This window comes from Patella vulgata, chromosome 1 (genome assembly GCF_932274485.2).
Source record: "Patella vulgata chromosome 1, xgPatVulg1.2, whole genome shotgun sequence".
In the NCBI taxonomy this organism is placed as follows: domain Eukaryota; kingdom Metazoa; phylum Mollusca; class Gastropoda; family Patellidae; genus Patella; species Patella vulgata.
The window spans coordinates 49,284,815-49,308,167 of NC_065879.2; the positions used below are offsets into that span (position 1 = coordinate 49,284,815).

Sequence of the window (23,353 nt, forward strand, 5' to 3'; positions counted from 1 at the left end):
GATATCGGCTTCCAAAATATTTTAAAATTATTACAAAATATTAAATAGCCACCGTATGACGTTAACCCTTTCACTGCGTATACCCGGTAGTACCGGGTATTATAAAATGTCGGTAAAATGCGCGTACCCGGTATTACCATGTACTCAGTAAAGCCCTCGCTAAAATTAGTACCGTAACTGCAAGTGCCATCTATTGTATTTTCTATACACTAGAACATATTTCCACGTGTTTCAAAGCGGCAAACCGTAAAATGGTGGAGTGCATAGTGACAACGTAGACGATGCACTCTCGGCGAAGTCGTGAATGACGTCTTGCTGACCAACACGTGGACAATTTCGAGGCGGGTGATACACATAATTCATTTCCAGTTACTCGATAATGAAAGTAGTCAGGACAGTGATTGGTATTATGAAGTGTGTGATTTGTTGCGCGACGTTCCGCCCATGGCTAGCTATGTCTCCCGTGCATGATGAACAAGCCCAATGTGAACACGATAGCCCTGTGTCTGCAGTAGATTCCGACAATAATTCTGATGTTGATAATAATGCTGGCCTGATGGATCGTAAAAGACATAGGCAATTCCTGAGTCCCTAACGTGTAGATCTATTGACTGACTATATTGATAATGATATGGGACTTGGGGATGAAAGTGAAAGTAAAAACAAGGTATTGCAATCCGCACGTGGTCATGGCAGCGGGAGACGTGATGCGCATGTTCGTGGCGGCATTGCTCATGGCTGCTATTGATATTTTTGTTCATTTTATATATCTTTATCAAAATCCAGTGAAAAAAACAATATCTTTTAAGTATTTCATGGAGAAAAATTCGTTTTCGTGTTAGCTTTAGTGAGAAATGAGAAATCCAAAATGGCCGCCATGACGTAACGTGACTACATTATTATGCAAATTTCCAAAATTCTATTTTTTCCTCTTAGCCCAACCCCATGCCCATCCCAACAGACAAAAAAATTTTTCATAAAAGCTTCCATAAGTACTGCTTGGCATTCAGTTCCAACCTCCCTTTTTTCCTCAAAAAAGGGTCTAGCACAGGCAGTGGATTTACGTCTAGCATTGAAAGGGTTAAGTTGAAAAAAGGTTACAAATCGGGAAAAAATGACTTTCTTCCAACGCGGGCAATGGAGCTGTGACACCTACTTATATATGCACAGAAATTTAGCATTAACAGTCTAATTTGGTGTCCCTTTACACAAGAAATCTGTACGTAACCTGTCATGTAAAATCGTTCATTTCTTTTCTTTGGAACTTGACAATGAGAAATCACCAACTGTCCCTCAAATGGCACACATTACTCATATTATTTGTATAATTTTATAAGTGATTGAGATAACTTAAAATTTTAGTACCTATGTCACACTTTGGACCCCTCATTTGTGGAATGACCCAAATGTGAGTAAAGCCCAGGATTTCGAAAATTACATTTATGTGTGTGGTTGGGTTGGATGCAGTATATGAATATTGCCTCAATTATCCTGTCAATTGGTCTGGATGAAGCATTTTTATACGCCCACATTTTCATGTGGACGTATATTGTCGTCGCCCCTGTCCGTTCGGACGTCCGTCCGTCCACAATTTGTTTGTGGACATTCTACAGGTCACAATTCTTATCTGATTTTGACGAAACTTGAAATATAGGTTTATCTCTTAAAGATCTCGACTGCTTTTAAATATTGGCATGTATAGGATCGAAACTTCATGGATTATGGCCCCTGTTGTACGATAAATCATGTTTTTAGCTTGTGGACACTATAGAGGTCACAATTTTTATCCGATTTTGTTGAAACTTTAAATGTAAGTTGATAACCCAAAGATCTCGGTTCCTTTCGATATTCGCGCATATCGGACCGTAACTACCTGAATTATGGCCCCTGATTGTACGAAAAATCGCGTTTTTAGATTGTGGACCCTATAGAGGTCATAATTTTTATCCGATTTAAAATATACGTAATATTATATCACCATTACACCCTAAGGATGGCTGAGTTCGAATTTCGGGATTATTGGCCCCATATTGACGGACAAAATGGCCGCCGTTCGTTCTCAAATAGCGTAAAAATATGGTATATCAAGGTTGTGGACCCTATAGAGGTCACAATTTTTATCCGATTTTGTGGAAACTTGAAATGTAAGTTTATAACCCAAAGATCTCAGTTCCTTTTGATATTCGCGCATATTGGATCGTAACTTCCTGAATTTTGGCCCCTGATTGTAGGAAAAATAACTTTCTTTTTAGCTTGTTCTCTATCCATCACTCAAAAATGTTGGCGTATCCTGCCTGGCAGCCGCTGGTTAATATAACCTCTATTATGCTGTCAATTGGTCTGGATAAAGTATTATGAATATAGCCTCAATTATTCTGGCAATTGATCTGGATTGAGTATTATGAATATAGCCTCAATTATGCTGGCAATTGGTCTGGATGAAGTATTAAGAATATAGCCTCAATAATCCTGTCATTCATCTGGATCAGTGATTCTCAACTAGTTTGCCGCGGCAAATAGGTATGCCGCAAGATCTTCCTAAGTGTGCCGCGAAATTTTGAACGGCACACTTAAGAAAATTTCTCACTAAAGAAGCCAGCTATTTGACTGATGAAATTCTATGTGTCTATGACTAGTCTGTGTCTACGGTATGCTGTCTATGACTTGCCTCTCATTTTGCAAAATTCAAATATTTTTATATGCCCACATTTTCATGTGGACGTATATTGTCGTTGCCCCTGTCCGTCCGTCCACAATTTGTTTTTGGACACTCTACAGGTCACAATTCTTATCCGATTTTGACGAAACTTGAAATATAGGTTTATCTCCAAAAGATCTCGGTTCCTTTCGATATTGGCATGTATCGGATCGAAACTTCATGGATTATGGACCGTTTGTACGAAAAATCACGTTTTTAGCTTGTGGACACTATAGAGGTCACAATTTTTATCCGATTTTGTTGAAACTTGAAATATAAGTTGATAATCCAAAGATCTCGGTTCCTTTCGATATTCGTGCATATCGGACCATAACTTCCTGAATTATGGCCCCTGATTGTACGAAAAATCGTGTTTTTATCTTGTGGACCCTATAGAAGTCATAATTTTTATCCGATTTAAAAAAATGTATTATTATTATATCATCGTTACACCCTATGGATGGCTGAGTTCGAATTTTGTGTAAATCGGCCCAAAATTGACAGACAAAATGGCCGCTGTTCGTTCTCAAATAGCGTAAAAATATTGTATATCAAGGTTGTGGACCCTATAGAGGTCACAATTTTTATCCGATTTTGTTGAAACTTGAAATGTAAGTTTATAACACAAAGATCTCGGTTCCTTTCGATATTTGTGCATATCGAATTGTAATTTCCTGAATTATGACCCTTGATTGTAGGAAAAATCACTTTCTTTTTAGCTTGTTCTCTATCCATCTCTCGAAAATGTGGGCGTATCCTGCCTGGCAGCCGCTGGTTCATATATATTTAGCCAGGTGTGCCACCAGTTTTTCATGTGTTCCAAGGTGTACCGTGGGGAAAAAAAGTTTGAGAACCACTGGTCTGGATGAAGTATCATAAATATAGCCTCAGTTATCACTGAGAACTGCTAAAGGGTGAATCTGTGCACAGCCACCATATAAATCTCAGTCATAGTTGTTATTTGTACGTGTATCGAAAGAAAATTAATTTTCCGACTATTACTCAGAATTACCGTGTTAAAACTGTAAATAAGGTGTGTTAATTAACAAGGGTGAAAAAGTGTCTGGGAAGTGAGATAATTAACGCTAGGGGTGAAAAACTGTGCGACAGTGCGTTTTCAGTAGAGGTGTGTTAATTAACCGACCTGTAAAAAATGAATGTCAATGTTGTGTATTGTTTAATTGGCGTGTTTTCTTCCTAGTTGCGATAACTGCATCAAAAGGAGTATAACCAAGGACCAACAGGCTTTATCTCACACGTATGTGTTAAATCAAAATTTGGGAAGTAAAACTGTTTTACCGTGCGATTTATCATTCAACCGTGTGTTTTACGCAGGTCTTTGTATAATTAAAGACAGGCGTGTGTGCTCGCTATGATCTACGTTTCTCTTACGTGTCTTTTGTATTGCGTACCCATATATATAAAGTTTAATATAATGAAATAAAAATACGGACCTTAATCTATCGTATACGGAAAGGCGAATGTAATGTCGTCATTTATAAATACCCAGCAGTCAGCGCCCAATTTGAATATAAACGGGAATATAGAGAGTAAATCCAGCAAAAACAACAGAAATGTATTTCTGTTTTATTACTAAAAAGACGCGCACTCACCGTTTGACATTTATTAAATTTATAAAAACGTGCCACTTTGCGTAAATTGTACATCTTACCTTCAATAGCAATATCCATAAAACAGAAATCTCCATATTGATAAATAATACGGCACAACCAACCGAACAGTGGTAATTTCCTCACAAATGATATATTTAAACTAAATTACTTTAGCTTTTCACTAAATTTAAATGGCATACAATCCAACAATCCTCATTCCAGAACTTGTAATTTATAATAGCCGCTTTTATGCAATTACAGAATTTTACCGTGATCTAACATATCAAAAAAGCACATACGTCCGATATGACACGTAATCATTTTTCAAGACTTTGTAGATTGGACTTCCTTGTTGTGTTTTCTTCGTGATCCTAATATATAAAACTGCAGGTTAAATTATTTCTTCAACTTTATTATTAAGCTGGATTGGCTTCAAAGGTTCCTCGTTCTCAATAAATGATAGCTGCTCGGAATACCTGGGTGAGCTCTGATCAGTCTCACTCAACACCATCTTTTATCACCCCCTAATTTCTGCACGTCCTAGACTGACCTTGACTTTAATTTCCATCCCAAATATGGACCAGGGGGGGGGGGGGGGACATTACCTTATTTGGTCTACCAACCATATGTCATGAACAGATAGAATTTGATGGATATTTTGACAATGGTTAGGATTTTACCAAAATATCACTGTTTTTTGTTTACATTTAAACACTCTATAGAAAGAGTTAACCAACAATTTTTCAAAGACCCAATATTGTCTTAAGGACCAGTCTTACAACTTGTCTTCTATTCTTTCAATTATACCTGGCGTTTATACTGCGTACCATATAGTCACGCTACTTATAAAGTTGCATTTAATAAAATAAAAATATTGACCTTAATCTATCGCACGAAATGCAATGTCGTCATTTATAAATATCGAACAGGTAGGCCCCAATTTAAATATTCCCGTTTATATAGCGAATAAGCCAAATTTGCTGTATGTAAATATACTGATTCTCGTAAATATACTTATTCTCGTAAAAATACTTATTCTAGTAAATATAATTATTCCCGTTTTCCGACAAGTTATTATTTATGTCTTCAAATTTGTACCATTCAAATGTCAACCCAACCATTTCAGACTTCACGTCGAACCATTTCACGCATAGTCCGTGCAGAGCAATAACAACTCCTTGATCAAAGTAACAATTCTATCACATGTAAAGGCGTGCATGAGCTTATTCGCGAGCGTATTGGAAAACTGTTTGGTTGCTTTATTTGAGAAGATACTGATATTACACTACTATAAAATTTGTCAATTTTTTCTTTGAAAATTCTGACAAATTGGTAGCTCTTCGGGAAGGTTGATCGTATCGCTTACCCCGTTTGTGTATTGTACGTTTTTATAATAGCTAGCAAATAATTTATGATATCTGAATACTTTCTGAAAGAACATATAGCTCGTTATTAGATGCTAGTTTTTAATAGGCCATTTTTTTTTTATGATAGTCGGATATCAATCACAGATATCAAATATAAATCACATTAATTAGATGAACAGCCCAACGCAGCTTTAAAATGAAATGAAATGAAATGGGGTTTAACATCCTACTGTTCTGCTCCGAACTTGGCTAATGAAGACGGGCATACGCAATACAGTGTGCTATGAGGGAAATTTTGCCCGGACAGCGGCACTACGGCCTATTCTTATATCGAATACCAACTGCTAAGGGATCTTTACGTGCACGCCAATGTGTACACGGTACCTCGGTTTTTCTCCCCATGCGAACGACTATAACGAGCTATAATTATGTTCTTTCAGAAAGTATTCAAATATCATAAATTATTTGCTAGCTATTATAAAAATGTACAATACACAAACCGGGTAGGCGATATGATCAACGCTTCCCGAAGAGCTACCAATTTATCAGAATTTTTAAAAAAAAAATTGACAAATCTTATAGTTTAATATCAGTATCTTTTCAAATAAAGCAACCGAACAGTTTTCCAATACGTGCAAATAAGCTCGTGCACGCCTTTACATGTATGAATAGAATTGATAGCTGTCCTTGTCAGATCCTCCGTCCTGCATCACTGACAAGGGGGAATCACGCAGGAATACCTGGATGAACTTTCCCGGCCAATGCAGGGATCGAACACCCGACCTCCAGACTAGCGAGCCAGCGTCTTACCCACTTAGCCATCGTGCCCCCAACAAACGCAGCTTTGAAACAAACAGCATTGTAATCTTATATTTGATTAAACTTCACATTTCATTTAGACCATAGACAATTACGTTTCCAACTGGTACGGAGAAGTAATTCAAATTTATTATTATCATCAGAGAGATGTTTGGAAATAAAGGGGACAAAGTAATATTATTACTATAAATCGAAATTTTGTTACTATATATTATTATAGTGCGCCCTTCCATGTAACTTACTTAGGGACACTTTACAAAGTGACAATTTAATCTTGAGAAAATCAAGATTATGGACATGTAGCGTCGGTTAAAAGCCTGTTTAAATAACTGTGTTTTAAATAGTTTTTTTTTTAAAGAATATAGATATGCACAACATCTTAAACTAAATGGTAGATTATTCCATAAAACAGATACGCCTGTATCAAGAGATAGTTTGTTACTGGTTGCAGTAAATTTTACTATACACGTTTGTATGTATTCTTTTTACATGCCATAAAAAGTTTTAACCATAAATTACCTTATTTTTCAGTTTGTACAATTTTTTAAGTTAGCGAAAACAGTCAATTAATAAATCTATAAACAAAATGAACAACAACTTCTAATACACATTTTGGTTGAAATAAATAATACGTGTGTAGCTTGTTAATTAGTTTATTACTTTATGACCCCAATCAAGTATCAAAACACCACATTTGTTACGCAACACCTAGAGGTCAACGTTTTCAAACATTCTGATCAATCAACCATAACAAAAAGATGGCAATACTTTCCCCCAGTTTGACTGTATATACAGGATACTAGTGCTCTAATATTGTATTTTAAAAAACGATTGGAAATGTAGACCGTGTTATTGATGAACTATTTAAATGTTCACATCATATCCCAAGTAATTATATCGTCTAGTTCTATAGGGAGCAAATCCATCGTTCAGTAATAATAAGTTTATGGAACTTTAAAATCTTCGCTGAATCCACGGGACAGATACAATACTATGCTGATTTTTATTTTTCATTTCGGTGCCAACGGCTCGGCCTTCAATGCATACCATCAATCAAAGGTCAATATGTGAACTTGTGCGTTTAATCAAATGAAAATAAACCTGATATTGCTTTCTGATGTGGCTATAGAGTCAAATCCCACGTACTAATAAAAGCGAACGACATGTTTATATATAAAAAAAAACAGTGATATTTTGGTAAAATCCGTACCATTGTCAAAATATCCATCAAATTCTGTCTGTTCATGACATATGGTTGGTAGACCAAATAAGGTAATGTTTCCCCCCCCCCCCCCCACTGGTCCATATTTGGGATGGAAATTAAAGTCAAGGTCAGTCTAGGACGTGCAGAAATTAGGGGGTGATAAAAGATGGTGTTGAATGAGACTGATCAGAGCTCACCCAGGTATTCCGAGCAGCTATCATTTATTGAGAACGAGGGAGCTTTGAAGCCAATCCAGCTTAATAATAAAGTTGAAGAAATAATTTAACCTGCAGTTTTATATATTAGGATCACGAAGAAAAAAAAACACAACAAGGAAGTCCAATCTACAAAGTCTCGAAAAATGATTACGTGTCATATCGGACGTATGTGCTTCTTTGATATGTTAGATCACGGGAAAATTCTGTAATTGCATAAAAGAGGCTATTATAAATAAGTTCTGGAATAAGGATCGTTGGATTGTATGCCATGTAAATTTAGTGAAAAGCTAAAGTAATTTAGTTTAAATATATCATTTGTGAGGAAATTACCACTGTTCGGTTGGTTGTGCCGTATTATTTATCAATATGGAGATTTCTGTTTTATGGATATTGCTATTGAAGGTAAGATGTACAATTTACGCAACGTGGCACGTTTTTATACGCCCATATTTTCATGTGGATGTATTATGCCATCGCCCCTGTCTGTCCGTCCGTCTGTCCGTCCACAATTGTTTGTGGACTCTCTACAGGTCACAATTCTTATCCGATTTCGACGAAACTTGAAATATAGGTTTATCCCCAAAAGATCTCGGCTGCTTTCGATATTGGCATTATCGGATCGAAACTTCATGGATTATGGCCCCTGTTTGTACGAAAAATCACGTTTTTAGCTTGTGGACCCTATAGAGGTCACAATTTTGATCCGATTTTGTTGAAACTTGAAATGTAAGTTTATAACCCAAAGATCTCAGTTCCTTTCGATATTCGCGCAGATCGGACAGTAACTTCCTGAATTATGGCCCCTGATTGTACGAAAAATCACGTTTTTAGCTTGTGGACCCTATAGAAGTCATAATTTTTATCCGATTTAAAAAAAACGTTCTATTATATCACAGTTACACCCTAAGGATGACTGAGTTCGAATTTCGTGAAAATCTGCCCAAAATTGACAGACAAAATGGCCGTCGTTCGTTCCCAAATAGCGTAAGAATATGGTATATCAAGGTTGTGGACCCTATAGGGGTCACAATTTTTATCCGATTTTGTTGAAACTTGAAATGTAAGTTTATAACCCAAAGATCTCGGTTCCTTTCGATATTCGTGCATATCGGACCGTAACTTCCTGAATTATGGCCCATGATTGTACCAAAAATCGCGTTTTTAGCTTGTGGACCCTATAGAGGTCATAATTTTTATCCGATTTAAAAAAACGTATTATTATATTACCGTTACACCCTAAGGTCAGCTGAGTTCGAATTTCGTGAAAATCGGCCCAAAATTGACAGACAAAATGGCCGCTGCTCGTTCTCAATTAGCGTAAAAATATGCTATATCAAGGTTGTGGACCCTATAGAGGTCACAATTTTTATCTGATTTTGTTGAAACTTGAAATGTAAGTTTATAATCCAAAGATCTCGGTTCCTTTCGATATAAGTGCATATCGGACCGTAACTTCCTGAATTATGGCCCCTGATTGTACGAAAAATCGCTTTCTTAGCTTGTTCTCTATCCATCTCTCGAAAATGTGGGCGTATCCTGCCTGGCAGCCGCTGGTTATAAATTTAATAAATGTCAAACGGTGAGTGCGCGTCTTTTTAGTAATAAAACAGAAATATATATCTTGTTTTTGCTAGATTTACTCTCTTTATTACCGTTTATATTCTAATTGGGCGCTGACTGCTGGGTATTTATAAATGACGACATTATTATTATTATTATTATTATTATTGTTCGATTTATATAGCACTTCATTACACGTGAAGTGTTTCTAAGCGCATATCACAAACATATACTTCAAACACACAGAAACAATCAAAATCAGGAGAACATAATTAAACACAGCTGCTTGTTAGGCGCTTTTATTCAATGGTTTATATCCAACAAATCAACCGGCTAATCTCTATATTGAACTCAGTCAAGGTATTACCTGATGAACACCTACACCAAGTAGAGTTCAAAAATAAAAAAAATAAAAACGAATTTTAAAAGAATCAACTTCATTAACAAAAATTAAACAATCAAAAACTAAACAGATAAATCAAATTCAAACGAAACAAATAAAACAAAGAAAATGAAAATAAAATAAAGGAAATCAACTTGTGAAACCAAAGGAATCTGTCTAACAGCTATGTTTTACCATCCCTGGCTAACATATGCACAAATAAACTAAAATAGGTGCAATAAATATGAATTATGGTTAAAAATAGGCCTTGAGGAATAAAAAAAATGCCATATTATTCATATCAGATTATACAAGTATCTATTTATCATTCTAAGAATCAGATTTAGTATGTTATATTGGTGACAGAAATAGCTATTAAAATCAATTTTACTTGGTAATTATGAGTAAACTAATTTATCACAATATATGTAACAAAGGGGTAATCTAGTAAAAAAAAACCCCAAAAACATTATTTTAAAAGATATATAGATTTAGGGAATTCATTCCGAGCAGTAGAATAAATTCCCTCGTTACATTCGCCTTTCCGTATACGATAGATCATAGTGAGCACACACGCCTGTCTAAAGACCTGTCTTTAATTATACAAAGACCTGCGTAAAACAGAAGGGTCGAATGATAAATTGCACGGTAAAACAGTTTTACTTCCCAAATTTTGATTTAAATGTTGGTCCTTGATTATACTCCTTTTGATGCAGTTATCGTAACTAGCGAGAAAACACGCCAATTAAACAATACACAACATTGACATTCATTTTTTACCGGTCGATTAATTAACACACCTCTACTGAAAACTCACTGTTGCACAGTTTTTCATCCCTAGCGTTAATTATCTCACCTCCCAGACAGTTTTTCACCCTTGTTAATTAACACACCTTATTTACAGTTTTAACGCGGTAATACCGAGTAATAGTCGGAAAATTAATTTTCTTTCGATACAGGTACAAATAACAACTATGACTGGCTGTACACAGATTCACCCTTTAGCAGTTCTCAGTGTTTGCTGGCAATTGGTCTGGATGAAGTAGACTGTTATGAATGTATTTATTTTAATGTGGACGTATATTGCCGTACCCCCTGTCTGTGAGTGTGTATGTCTGTGGTTCGCCTTATACCCTAAGGATGATCACTATTGTTTTTGGTGCATGCCTGACTAGTGCTCCTACGGTTAGGACTTTTTGTTATTCGAATAGCCGTAACTATTAACCGGTTAGTAACCGTTAACCGTATGGTATCAATTTTAAACATAAAACAGAGCTTGTCAGGAGCTACGAGTCATTACTCGTGCGCACGCTATACTCGCGTTATAAAAGGCATTACACGCGCAAAAATTTCAGGAATTTTTTCAGACATGTACAATTCTTTAATGAAAATTTAAACTATCTAAGGCCGTAGCTATTTATTTACCTGGTTAACTTGGTTCATTTGAAACATTTTTTTAATTCAATATAACGATAATATACAAAACAATACTCAATTTCCCTTCGTACGTGACAAACGGCGATAATATTACGATTACACAATGTTACTAAGAATAGAATAAAGTAAATTAGAAGGCGTCTATTGATTGGACAATAAAGAAATAATTCCTCGCTTGCAAGTAGAATTTTTATGATTGGTTAATTTAACTGAAAACCAAAGTAGAATTCATTCGAGAAATTACGAGATATGAAACGTGTTCAATGCCGTAACGAATCTAGTATGTCATTTTCTAGCCTTTATGATTATATTTTGAATGGTGGTTACGTTTTGAAGTAAATAATAAAAAAGGTAGAATATAGTTAGAAATGCCGAGAAGTATTTAGATTGGATTAACAATAGCAAAAGTCGAACAAGGTCCGTTGACTTTGCCGTATGACTACGACGAGTGCTATTGATAGTATCATTGTTTAGCAGTCGACATCGTTGAACGACTGTTACATTCTAAAATTTTCAAACGTCAAATACAAAATTACAACGGGCAAGTTTTGTTATAAAGAGGAATATAATCAGACACAACTCTATGTAATGGGGGACATCTCCGAATAACCGTACCGTTGAATTCAAACCGTTTAACCGTCCAGTTCTAACCGTTTACGGCTATCCGACTAGTCGTAGGAGCACTATGCCTGACCCCCAGGGGCAGAGCCATGCTCATTTCTTGTATTTGTTTGTCGACTACAGGCCGCATTTCTTAACGTATCATCTTGAAACATTGCATACTTATTCCTTATGCCCTGAGGAACATTCCTATTGTTTGTGGTGCATGCCGACCCCCAGGGTTAGAGCCACGCCCATTTTCTTTTTGTGTGTTTGTGTCGCCTACCTTCTGCAATTCTTAATCAATTGTCTTGAAAACTTTTCATACTTATTCCTTATGCCCTAAGGATGACCTCTATTATATTTGATGCATGCCCGACCCCCTGGAACAGAGCCACGCCCAATTTTTATGTGTTTCTGTGTTTTGCCTACAAGCCGCAATTCTTTACAGATCCTTTTGAAACTTTGCTTACCTATTCCTTACACCCTAAGGATGATCCCTTTTGTTTTTTGGTGAATGCCTTACCCTCAGGGACAGAGCCACACCCATGTTTTCTTTGTGTGTCTGTGTATTGCCTACAGGCCACAATTCTTAACGGATCATCTTGGAACTGAGCATAAATATTCCTTTATAGCCTAAGGACAGCAACTATTGATTTTGGTGCATGTTCCGACCCTAAGGGGCAGAGCCACGCCCAATTTTTATGTTTATCCTATACAGGCCGCAATTCTGCATGGATCAGCTTGGATCTTGGCATATGTATTCCTTATAGCCGAAGGTTGGCAACTATTGATTTTGGTGCATGTCCCGACTCCCACTGGGAGAGCCACGCCCAATTTGTGTTTAGCGCCCGAAGGCCATAATTCTGAATGGATTATCTTGAAACTTGGTATACTTATTCAGACTTATACCCTAAGGATGGCAACTATTGATTTTGGTGTATGAAACCCCACCCCCCCACCCACCCACCCCCCACACACACTCCCCACACACACTTTTTGTTAATATTTTGTCAGTTGTAAATGATATACAGGCTGAAATTATTAACAGATTTGGATCCAATACAGAATGAGTTATAGCCAGAGTTATAGTCCTTGATCACTTTGAAAAATCTTGTGGACGCTCTAGAGGCTAAAGTTAATATCCGATTGACTTTAAATTTATACACAGTGTTTAAGGTCATGAGACGTGGAAGCCTATTGATTTTGAATGAATTTTTATGACTTGAACAGCTAAATCCATGTTGTTAAAAGTTTCGTATACTAAACGTTAGCATGGGAGAGAGAGAGAAATGGGGTTTAACGTCCACTCGACACAAACTAGGTCATTTCGGGACTAACACATGGTTCAATTTTATTTCAATAATTCGCTTGCGCGTAGGGGTCTTTAGCAGTGGGAGGAAACATGAGGACCCGGACGAAACCCACGAGGTTGGACAGGCGACCCTACTCCTTATCACGTACAACCGGGGAATCGAAATCCAACCAGTTGACTCAATGACAGACCGTATGATACAGCGTGCACGTGCTAACCATTTGGCCATCCAACCCCCCTCGTTAGCATGGGGCAGAACTTTATAAAAACCAAACAAATTCTAATGGTTTTCTGATAATTATTTAATGAGTTGTTACTCTTAATCAGATTTCAATGTATTATAAATGTTTCATTAGCGAAAAAAGTAAAAATATGCGACAGCTCTTGTTGACTGCTCAGACGATATAGCTGCTGTGGGCGTATGTTTTGTTGCCTGGCAACCTATCTTTGTATTTATCTTCTATAGGCTGCAATTCTGAATGGATCGTCTTGGAACTTTGCACATTTATTCTTTATACTGTAAAGACAGCAACTATTTATTTGGGTGCATGCCCTGACCCCCTAGGGCAGTGTCACACTCACTTTTTTTTTTTCATTATTTGGTCTCTAAATTTGGCAAAACAAACCCATAGCCTAGCCTTTTTTGTCTTTTGTCATATTACAGTCATTGCAGCTATTTCATTCTCTTCATTTTTATACGTCCACATGCAGGCCTCGAAATTAACAGCAGCCACCGCGGCCATTGCCGAGGCTGCCCTTTCAATTGGCCGCCGTGCCCTTAAAATCTTCACTTTGTCCATGGCCACTTGTGGCCGTGGTTGCCTGACATCTTAGCAGGGATGCCCCTTTTCTGATCCAGTAAATAAAACGTCTACCTGAGCCACAGATCTGGCCAATTACATCTGCTGGACGCCATATTACGTCATTTTCATCTGTCTCACGTTTTCTGATCGAGAAGAAATTCATCCAGAGATTTACACGTTTTTAATGCCATGTTGAATCCACTCATATATGGAGCCTTCCAGATTTGCAAGGTGCATACACCCAGGTTAGTTCAACTTAAGGCATTTCGAAATTACACCGTTTATCTAAAAATAAATTTTACTTTCGTTTTTGCCCCCATTCACATCGCCATACTAATTAACAATGTATACCAGTATGCTCATCTCGATTTTCGAGTAATTAAACATGTTCAGAAAGTTCTACAATATCGCCGCATGAATAGTCTCGGAGAACTGCATTCGGGCAACCTCGGTGGCCTCCGATACTACATTACATAATAGTGTATGGGGACCAGAATGAGCCAAGGTTGGCCAAATTTGAAGACGTATGTCAAAACGCGTGCGCATTCGCACTACACGCAAAACAAAAATCTACAAGATAAACCTGCGGACAAGACAGAAAATATGCATTGCACCGAATAAACAAATATCAAATCAAGTGAATGGATCCGGTTGATAATACACATGTAGGGGCCCGCATACTATGGAATAAGTTACACTGTATTTGATTGGATGAATTCCGCAAAATGGCGCGTGTAGCAGTCATTTCGGCTAATGAGAAAGCATATTATAATAAACTGTAAGACAGTCGCTAATATTCAACCGCGAACCTGCATAATCAATATTTTCATTGGCTAAAATTATAACACGTCATTATTATTCAAGTATTACCCAATCATATCTTGTGTAATAAATAACGCACGCCTTACAAAATGGTGAGCTATGCAGGGACATAGGTAAACTAGCGTACCGGTCGGACTAATTTATTGATGTTCAAGGAAATAAGTGGTCCTGTTCATTCGTTTCTGGAGTTTAACTAACGAACGGGACCACTATTTATTTCCTTGAACATCAATAAATTAGGCCGACCGGTACGCAAATATCTTATCTCGACTCGACTTTGGTGGGTATTCCCAGCACTTTCACGTTCGATGATATTGTCGAAACCATCTATAACTCAACAAGCTAATCAAATTTCGTCTAACTGGAATGTTTCCATTGTATTGTAACACAAGAATACGGAAAATTTATATTAAAATATGGTTATTTTATTTTTATACGCCCACATTTTCATGTGGACGTATTATGCTGTCGCCCCTGTCCGTCCGGATGTCCATCCACAATTGTTTGTGGACTCTCTACAGGTAACAATTCTTATCCGATTTTGACGAAACTTGAAATATAGATTTATCCCCAAAAGATCTCGGCTGCTTTCGATATTGGCATGTATCGGATCGAAACTTCATGGATTATGGCCCCTGATCGTACGAAAAATCACATTTTTTAGCTTGTGGACCCTATAGAGGTCACAATTTTTATCCGATCTTGTTGAAACTTAAAATGTAAATTTATAACCCAAAGATCTCGGTTCCTTTCGATATTCGCGCATATCGGACCGTAACTTCCTGAATTATGGCCCCTGATTGTACGAAAAATTGCGTTTTTAGCTTGTGGACCCTATAGAAGTCATTTTTTTATCCGATTTAAAAAAACGTATTAATATATGACCGTTACACCCTAAGGATGGTTGAGTTCGAATTTCGTGAAAATCGGCCCAAACTGACAGACAAAATGGCCGCCCTTCGTTCTCAAATAGCGTAAAAATATGGTATATCAAGGTTGTGGACCCTATAGAGGTCATAATTTTTATCCAATTTTGTTGAAACTTGAAATGTAAATTTATAACCCAAATATCTCGATTCCTTTCGATATTCGCGCATATCGGACCGTAACTTATTGAATTATGGCCCGTGATTGTACGAAAAATCGTGTTTCTAGCTTGTGGACCCTATAGAGGTCATAATTTTTATCCGATTTAAAAAATCTTATTATTATATCACCGTTACACCTTAAGGACGGCTGAGTTCGAATTTCGTGGAAATCGGCCCAAAACTGACAGACAAAATGGCCGCCCTTCGCTCTCAAATAGCGTAAAAATATGGTATTTCAAGGTTGTGGACCCTATAGCGGTCATAATTTTTATCCGATTTTGTTGAAACTTGAAATGTAAGTTTATAACCCAAAGATCTCGGTTCCTTTTGATATTCGCACATAACAGACTGTAACTTCCTGAATTATGGCCCCTGATTGTACGAAAAATCGCGTTTTCAGCTTGTGGACCCTATATAGGTCATAATTTTTATCTGATTTAAAAAAATGTATTATTATATGACCGTTACACCCTAAGGATAGCTGAATTCTAATTTTTTGGAAATCGGACCAAAACTGACAGACAAAATGGCCGCCCCTCAGTCGCAAATAGCGTAAAAAATATGGTAAATCAAGGTTGTGGACCCTATAGAGGTCACAATTTTTATCCGATTTTGTTGAAACTTGAAATGTAACTTTATAACCCAAAGATCTGGGTTCGTTTCGATATTTGCGCATATCGAATATTTATTTTCCCATTTAATTAATGTAAAGTTTATTCTAATGATTATGTTGCCAATATTGACAACAAATTGATTGATGAAGAGATATAAGCTTGCACACATTATTATTTTCATTGTATTGAAGATTTTGAAATGTCTCAATGGCACCAACTTTCGTAGTGCTCATTTAAATTATTGTGAAAGTGTGTTTATATTTCAGATGACGGAACAAGAGATAGAAAATGTATTAGATAAAAGTATGGTATTATTTCGATATCTACAAGAAAAAGATGTCTTTGAACGTTACTATAAACATCATTTAGCTAGAAGATTACTATTAAATAAAAGTGTTTCCGATGATTCAGAGAAAAATATGATCTCCAAACTGAAGGTTGGTTTGTTATGTCTTAAAGGAGAATGCTATAGTAAAGTTTAATTTTATCATTTAGTAGTGTTGAAAATCGGATCGAGATTTGTGATCCGTATACTTTTGTTGGCTATCCGAATACTATTCGGATAATTCGGAGACATGAAATTCTTGAACAAAATTACATCAAAAGTTCATATACCAGTACTCATAATTATTTACTTGTTTTAGTGTTTATGAGTGTCTGTGTATGCCGAGTATGAAATCGTACTTTCGATTTGCAAATTGTTTGAGCCGCGAAGAAAAAAAACCTGCCTACCTTTAGTAGTGCTGATATCAAGTATCGATTCATCGCCGATGCATCGATTCGGTTGACGCCGATTCGATTCTCGGTCCTTTTTATACGCCCACATTTTCATGTGGACGTATTATGCCGTCGCCCCTGTCCGTCCGTCCGTCCACAATTGTTTGTGGACTCTCTACAGGTCACAATTCTTATCCGATTACGACGAAACTTGAAATATAGGTTTATCCCCAAAAGATCTCGGCTGCTTTCGATATTGGCATGTATCGGATCGAAACTTCATGGATTATGGCCCCTGTTTGTATGAAAAATCACGTTTTTAGCTTGTGGACCCTATAGAGGTCACAATTTTGATCCGATTTTGTTGAAACCTGAAATGTAAGTTTACAACCCAAAGATCTCAGTTCCTTTCGATATTTGCGCATATCGGACAGTAACTTCCTGAATTATGGCCCCTGAATGTACGAAAAATCACGTTTTTAGTTTGTGAACCCTATAGAAGTCATAATTTTTATCCGATTTATATCACCGTTACACCCTAAGGATGACTGAGTTCAAATTTCGTTAAAATCCGCCCAAAATTGACAGACAAAATGGCCGCCGTTCGTTCCCAAATAGCGTAAGATTATGGTATATCAAGGTTGTGGACCCTAGAGGGGTCACAATTTTTATCCGATTTTGTTGAAACTTGAAATGTAAGTTTATAACCCAAAGATCTCGGTTCCTTTCGATATTCGTGCATATCGGACCGTAACTTCCTGAATTATGGCCCCTGATTGTACAAAAAATCACGTTTGTGGACCCTATAGAAGTCATAATTTTTATCCAATTTAAAAAACCGTTCTATTATATCACCGTTACACCCTAAGGATGATTGAGTTCGAATTTCATGAAAATCGGCCCAAAATTGACAGACAAAATGGCCGCCATTCATTCCCAAATAGCGTAAGAATATGGTATATCAAGGTTGTGGACCCTATAGGGGTCACAATTTTTATCCGATTTTGTTGAAACTTGAAATATAAGTTTTAAAAAAACGTATTATCATATCACCGTTACACCTTAAGGATGGCTGAGTTCGAATTTCGTGAAAATCAACCCAAAATTGACAGACAAAATGGCCGCCGTTCGTTCTCAAATAGCGTAAAAGTATGGTATATCAAGGTTGTGGACCCTATAGAGGTCACAATTTTTATCCGATTTTGCTGAAACTTGAAATGTCAGTTTATAACCCAAAGATCTTGGTACCTTTCGGTATTCGTGCATATCGGACCGTAACTTCCTGAATTATGGCCCCTGATTGTACCAAAAATCGCGTTTTTAGCTTGTGGACCCTATAGAGGTCATAATTTTTATCCGATTTAAAAAAACATATTATTATATCACCGTTACACCCTAAGGATGGCTGAGTTCGAATTTCGTGAAAATCGGCCCCAAATTGACAGACAAAATGGCCGCCGTTCGTTCTCAAATAGCGTAAAAGTATGGTATATCAAGGTTGTGGACACTATAGAGGTCACAATTTTTATCCGATTTTGTTGAAACTTGAAATGTAAGTTTATAACCCAAAGATCTCGATTCCTTTCATTATTCGTGCATATCGGACCGTAACTTCCTGAATTATGGCCCCTGATTGTACCAAAAATCGCGTTTTTAGCTTGTGGACCCTATAGAGGTCATAATTTTTATCCGATTTAAAAAAAACGTATTATTATATCACCGTTACACCCTAAAGACGGCTGAGTTCGATTTTCATGAAATCGACCCAAAATTGACAGACAAAATGGCCTCCGTTCGTTCTCAAATAGCGTAAAAATATGGTATATCAAGGTTGTGGACACTATAGAGGTCACAATTTTTATCCGATTTTGTTGAAACTTGAAATGTAAGTTTATAACCCAAAGATTTCGGTTCCTTTCGATATTTGCGCATCCCGGACCTTAACTTCCTGAATTATGGCCCCTGATTGTACGAAAAATCGCGTTTTTAGCTTGTGGACCCTATAGAGGTTATAATTTTTTTTATCAGATTTAAAAAAACGTTTTATTATATCACCGTTACACCCTAAGGACGACTGAGTTCGAATTTCGTGAAAATCGGCCCAAAAATGACAGACAAAATGGCTGCCGTTCTTTCTCAAATACATGTAGCATAAATATATGGTATATCAAGGTTGTGGACCCTATAGAGGTCACAATTTTTATCCGATTTTGTTGAAACTTGAAATGTAAGTTTATAACCCAAAGATCTCGGTTCCTTTCGATATTCACGCATATCGAATTGTAATTTCCTGAATTATGGCCCTTGATTGTAGGAAAAATCACTTTCTTGTTGGCTTGTTCTCTATCCATCTTTCGAAAATGTGGGCGTATCCTGCCTGGCAGCCGCTGGTTTATTTAGACTACTGTTTTCGTTGCACTGCATTAATAATTTTATTAGTTACTTATAATACGCATAATGTTGACATTTATGCTCAGAGCTGCGTATGTGATCAATTGCATTGGGGAAAATTTCCAAGTAATCAGACGTAAAAATGGCTAAATATAGAGCATACAGAATGTCAGAATATATTGTAACGAATAGTAAACGGATTGTAAAATGATTCGGATAACCCTTATTTTGTATCCGTTAACGAATATCCGAATAGTAGTTTCAACACTATCATTTAGTAAGTTCACTGTGTAACACATTTCAGAATTATTTTTTGTTGCCTGCATGCTTGCAAATGTGGACTTTCGGACAGTTCAGGGAATAAAATAATACTCTTGTGCTTTAAATAAGTACATATTAAAGGAGCTAAATCGCTAACATTTGGGACCTAGAAATAGACACAAGTGGGTTGCAACTCATATAATACTGTAATATGAATGTATATAAACTGATTTACATTCAATCGTTTCCGTTTTTACTCTAGTTTAAAATCAGTTATGTTCCGTGAAATAAGCCAGCAGTCTCAATCGAATGCAAATTCCTAGGGTCTGGTTATTCCAGTCTACATACGCCGTTTGGTTTGGTGCAATATGTCTAGCCTTGTTCCTCGAGTCTCTTGTTAGAACTGGGGCTGAAACACATTATGGTACATGATTCGTGTACCAATGGTAAAATATTTATTTTGTCTTAAATATTGGATATCAGAAGCCCATCTTTTTCCGGTAAGATCACAGCATCAATGTTGTTTTAAATTGACAAATAATTCGTATTTTCAATGTTGAAGATTTGAGATGATATTGAGTTAGAGACTTAGCTACTTTAAATATTTATTTTTAATTAACAAACACATGAACAGAAATATAATATTTGGCTAATAGTTTCTGAATTGGCTAATAAAATTTTGATTTGGCTAACGGTTTTAAGAGTCTAGGGAGGTCACTGGAAGACGCTTCGAAATGGAAATATTCCCTGTGTTGTTTACATTTTGTTGCTATGGTTACTTCATTCATTTCTATTGCTAGACTTTGCAAGCTTGTCAGTTTCACACACTAGAATTTTATGGGCGGGAGGGACAGAAATTGCGTAAAACTTGCACAGTTTTAACATTACTATAGAAAGATAACGTGTTCGAAATATTAATAAAATTGCACTGGTTAATGGTACAAACCTCAGATGCCTATTATTTCATGTAAAGCCTGTCCAATCCCTGATGAAAATAATATTATTATCAGATGGACCAAATTCACTTCTTTATTTTGACCTGAATATTTATAAAGATTTTAATAAGTATGACTGTTAATTTTTTAAATAATTCTTTATAAAATGATTTGATACCAAAATAATAATAAACTAGAACTGCGACGCAGTAATGACAGGTTTCACCGGTGCCCAGTTACCCTTGAACATATGTCACTTCCGGTACCGATGAAACAATTAAACAGGTTTCCATATAAGCATTGCACACATAAAATAAAATGTACGCAGAAACTTCAAAATCCAGCAATATCAATTCATTGTAAACATTTGTTACATGTAAGTGATCCTGACAAAATTACATTACTTCCGGTGATAATGAAAATGTTATGAAATCAGAAATGGCATAAGGCATCTCATGGTGAAAATTTTATGTAAATCGAATAATAATTTCCACTTTCATAGACCAAAAACCTTGAACAGTGACTTGTAGAATATCGTCTATTTCTCTGCAACCGTACAAGTTAGAAACCATTTTTTGGTATCTGTATGATCGTATGGGTTCGATCTATTTGTTGATTGGAATGAAATATCATAATTTTAAAAACATTACAAATCAGACTCATTTGAATAAAACATCCGTTTTAAAGGCTAAAAATACAGTTTTTGCCAAAATAACGTTACTTCCGGTGATAATGAAAATCTTAAATTACTTGAATGGAATCATAAATGGCATTATGTATCACACGGTGAACATTTTATGAAAATCGAATAATAATTGACACTTTTATGGACCAAAAACCTTGAAAAGTTGCCTGTTGAAAATCGTCTATTTCTCCGCAACTGAACAAGGTAGAAACCATTTTGTGATATCTATACTATTCAAAAAAAGTAGGGGATATTTGATTTTTAAGTGTTATTAAAGTCACCTAATGAAACTGACGAAGAAACAAATGACAAAATGAAATGAAGTTCACATTCATCGATTTATTCCAAATGATCGTTAGACTAAGTAAAGCACAGACTGACCATTATAAGGGTAAAATGATACCCGGGGTCAAACAGCAAAGTTACCACAGCATCACAACCAAGTCAGTAACGGGTAAATCCTCCTCTGTTTGCCATACAAGCATTGATCCGACGTGGCATACTCCTAATGAGACGTCTAAGGTCATTTTGGTCCAGATTGTCCCATTCCTGTTGCAACGCAGCAGCAAGTTCTTGGACATTGGCAGGACGTTGTTGACGTTGACGTAACCTCTGTCCAAGCATGTCCCAGACATGCTCGATGGGGGAGAGGTCGGGACTCAGTGCTGGCCAAGGTGATGTTCTGTTGTTGGAGGTAACCTGTAACGATCCTGGCCCTGTGACATCTTGCGTTGTCATCCTGGAAGATGAAACGGCGGCCATGACGTCGTGCGAACGGCACAACATGGACTGCCAAGATGTTGTCCCGGTAGTACTGGCCTGTAACACGCCCTGCAACAACATGTAAAGCCGTTCTTCCAGCAACAGTGATGCCTCCCCACACCATAACAGAACCACCCCCAAATCGATCATGTCTGATGACGTTAACGTCTTGGAAGCGCTCGTTTCGACGACGCCACACCCTCCTACGTCTGTCCAAAAAATCAACAGTGAACCTTGACTCATCTGAAAACATCACATTGCTCCAGCGTCGATTATCCCAGTGTTGACGATCCCTACACCAACGACGTCTTGCCTGAATGTGATGATCTCTCAAACAAGGGATCACGCGAGGACGTCGGGCGCGAAGGTGACCCCTATGCAGTCGATTCCGAATCGTCTGGCCACTCACTCTCACACCAGTGTCTGTTTGAAGACGAGCGCTGATCTGATTTGCTGTGATGACACGATTTCTCAAGGCCAAGGTACCTGAGCTTGGTCTGTCCTGTACAGATTGTGTATCACGGTATCTGGACCATAGCCTGCTTATGACAGACTGAGAAACATTCATCGTCCGCGCCACAACCGCCTGTGTTGTGCCGATCTGTAGCATGCCAAGGGCACGTAACCTTTCATTTTGGGTAAGCCGACGCATATCAAAATTTGTTTTCTGGTCACTAAAACAATTAAACTGATGTTTCCACCCTGGAATTCAATGCCACAATGACTGTAACATTCAAAGTCAGAGTCGTGCAAATCTTGGGTTGGACCCCCATGATGATCCCAAGCATCACCTGCATTCCATGCGGTAGCTATTGGTGCGTTTGGGCGTCACATGTAACTGGAAATGTTTCTTCTGTTAGGTTCTATAGTGACATTTTTCGTAGTCATTTGCATATTTTAGTATTATGCCCCCAAAATCAAATATCCCCTACTTTTTTTGAATAGTATATATGATCGTATGGGTTCATTCTATTAGTTGCTTTGAATCAAATATCAAAATTTTAAACAAATTACAAATACGACTCATTTGAATAAATTATTTGTTTCAAAGGCTATAAATAC

At 37.0% G+C, this 23,353-nt stretch overlaps 1 protein-coding gene across 1 annotated transcript in view; it reads left to right on the forward strand.

Moving 5' to 3' along the window:
• The window catches only part of LOC130010735 (cullin-3-like), a 145,661-nt gene that overhangs the window by 92,720 nt on the left and 29,588 nt on the right, over positions 1–23,353 (forward strand). The window contains exon 10 of the mRNA XM_056098723.1: positions 16,807–16,977. Within this exon, the coding sequence (XP_055954698.1) occupies positions 16,807–16,977 (171 nt within the window). The remainder of the gene's footprint in view (positions 1–16,806; positions 16,978–23,353) is intronic.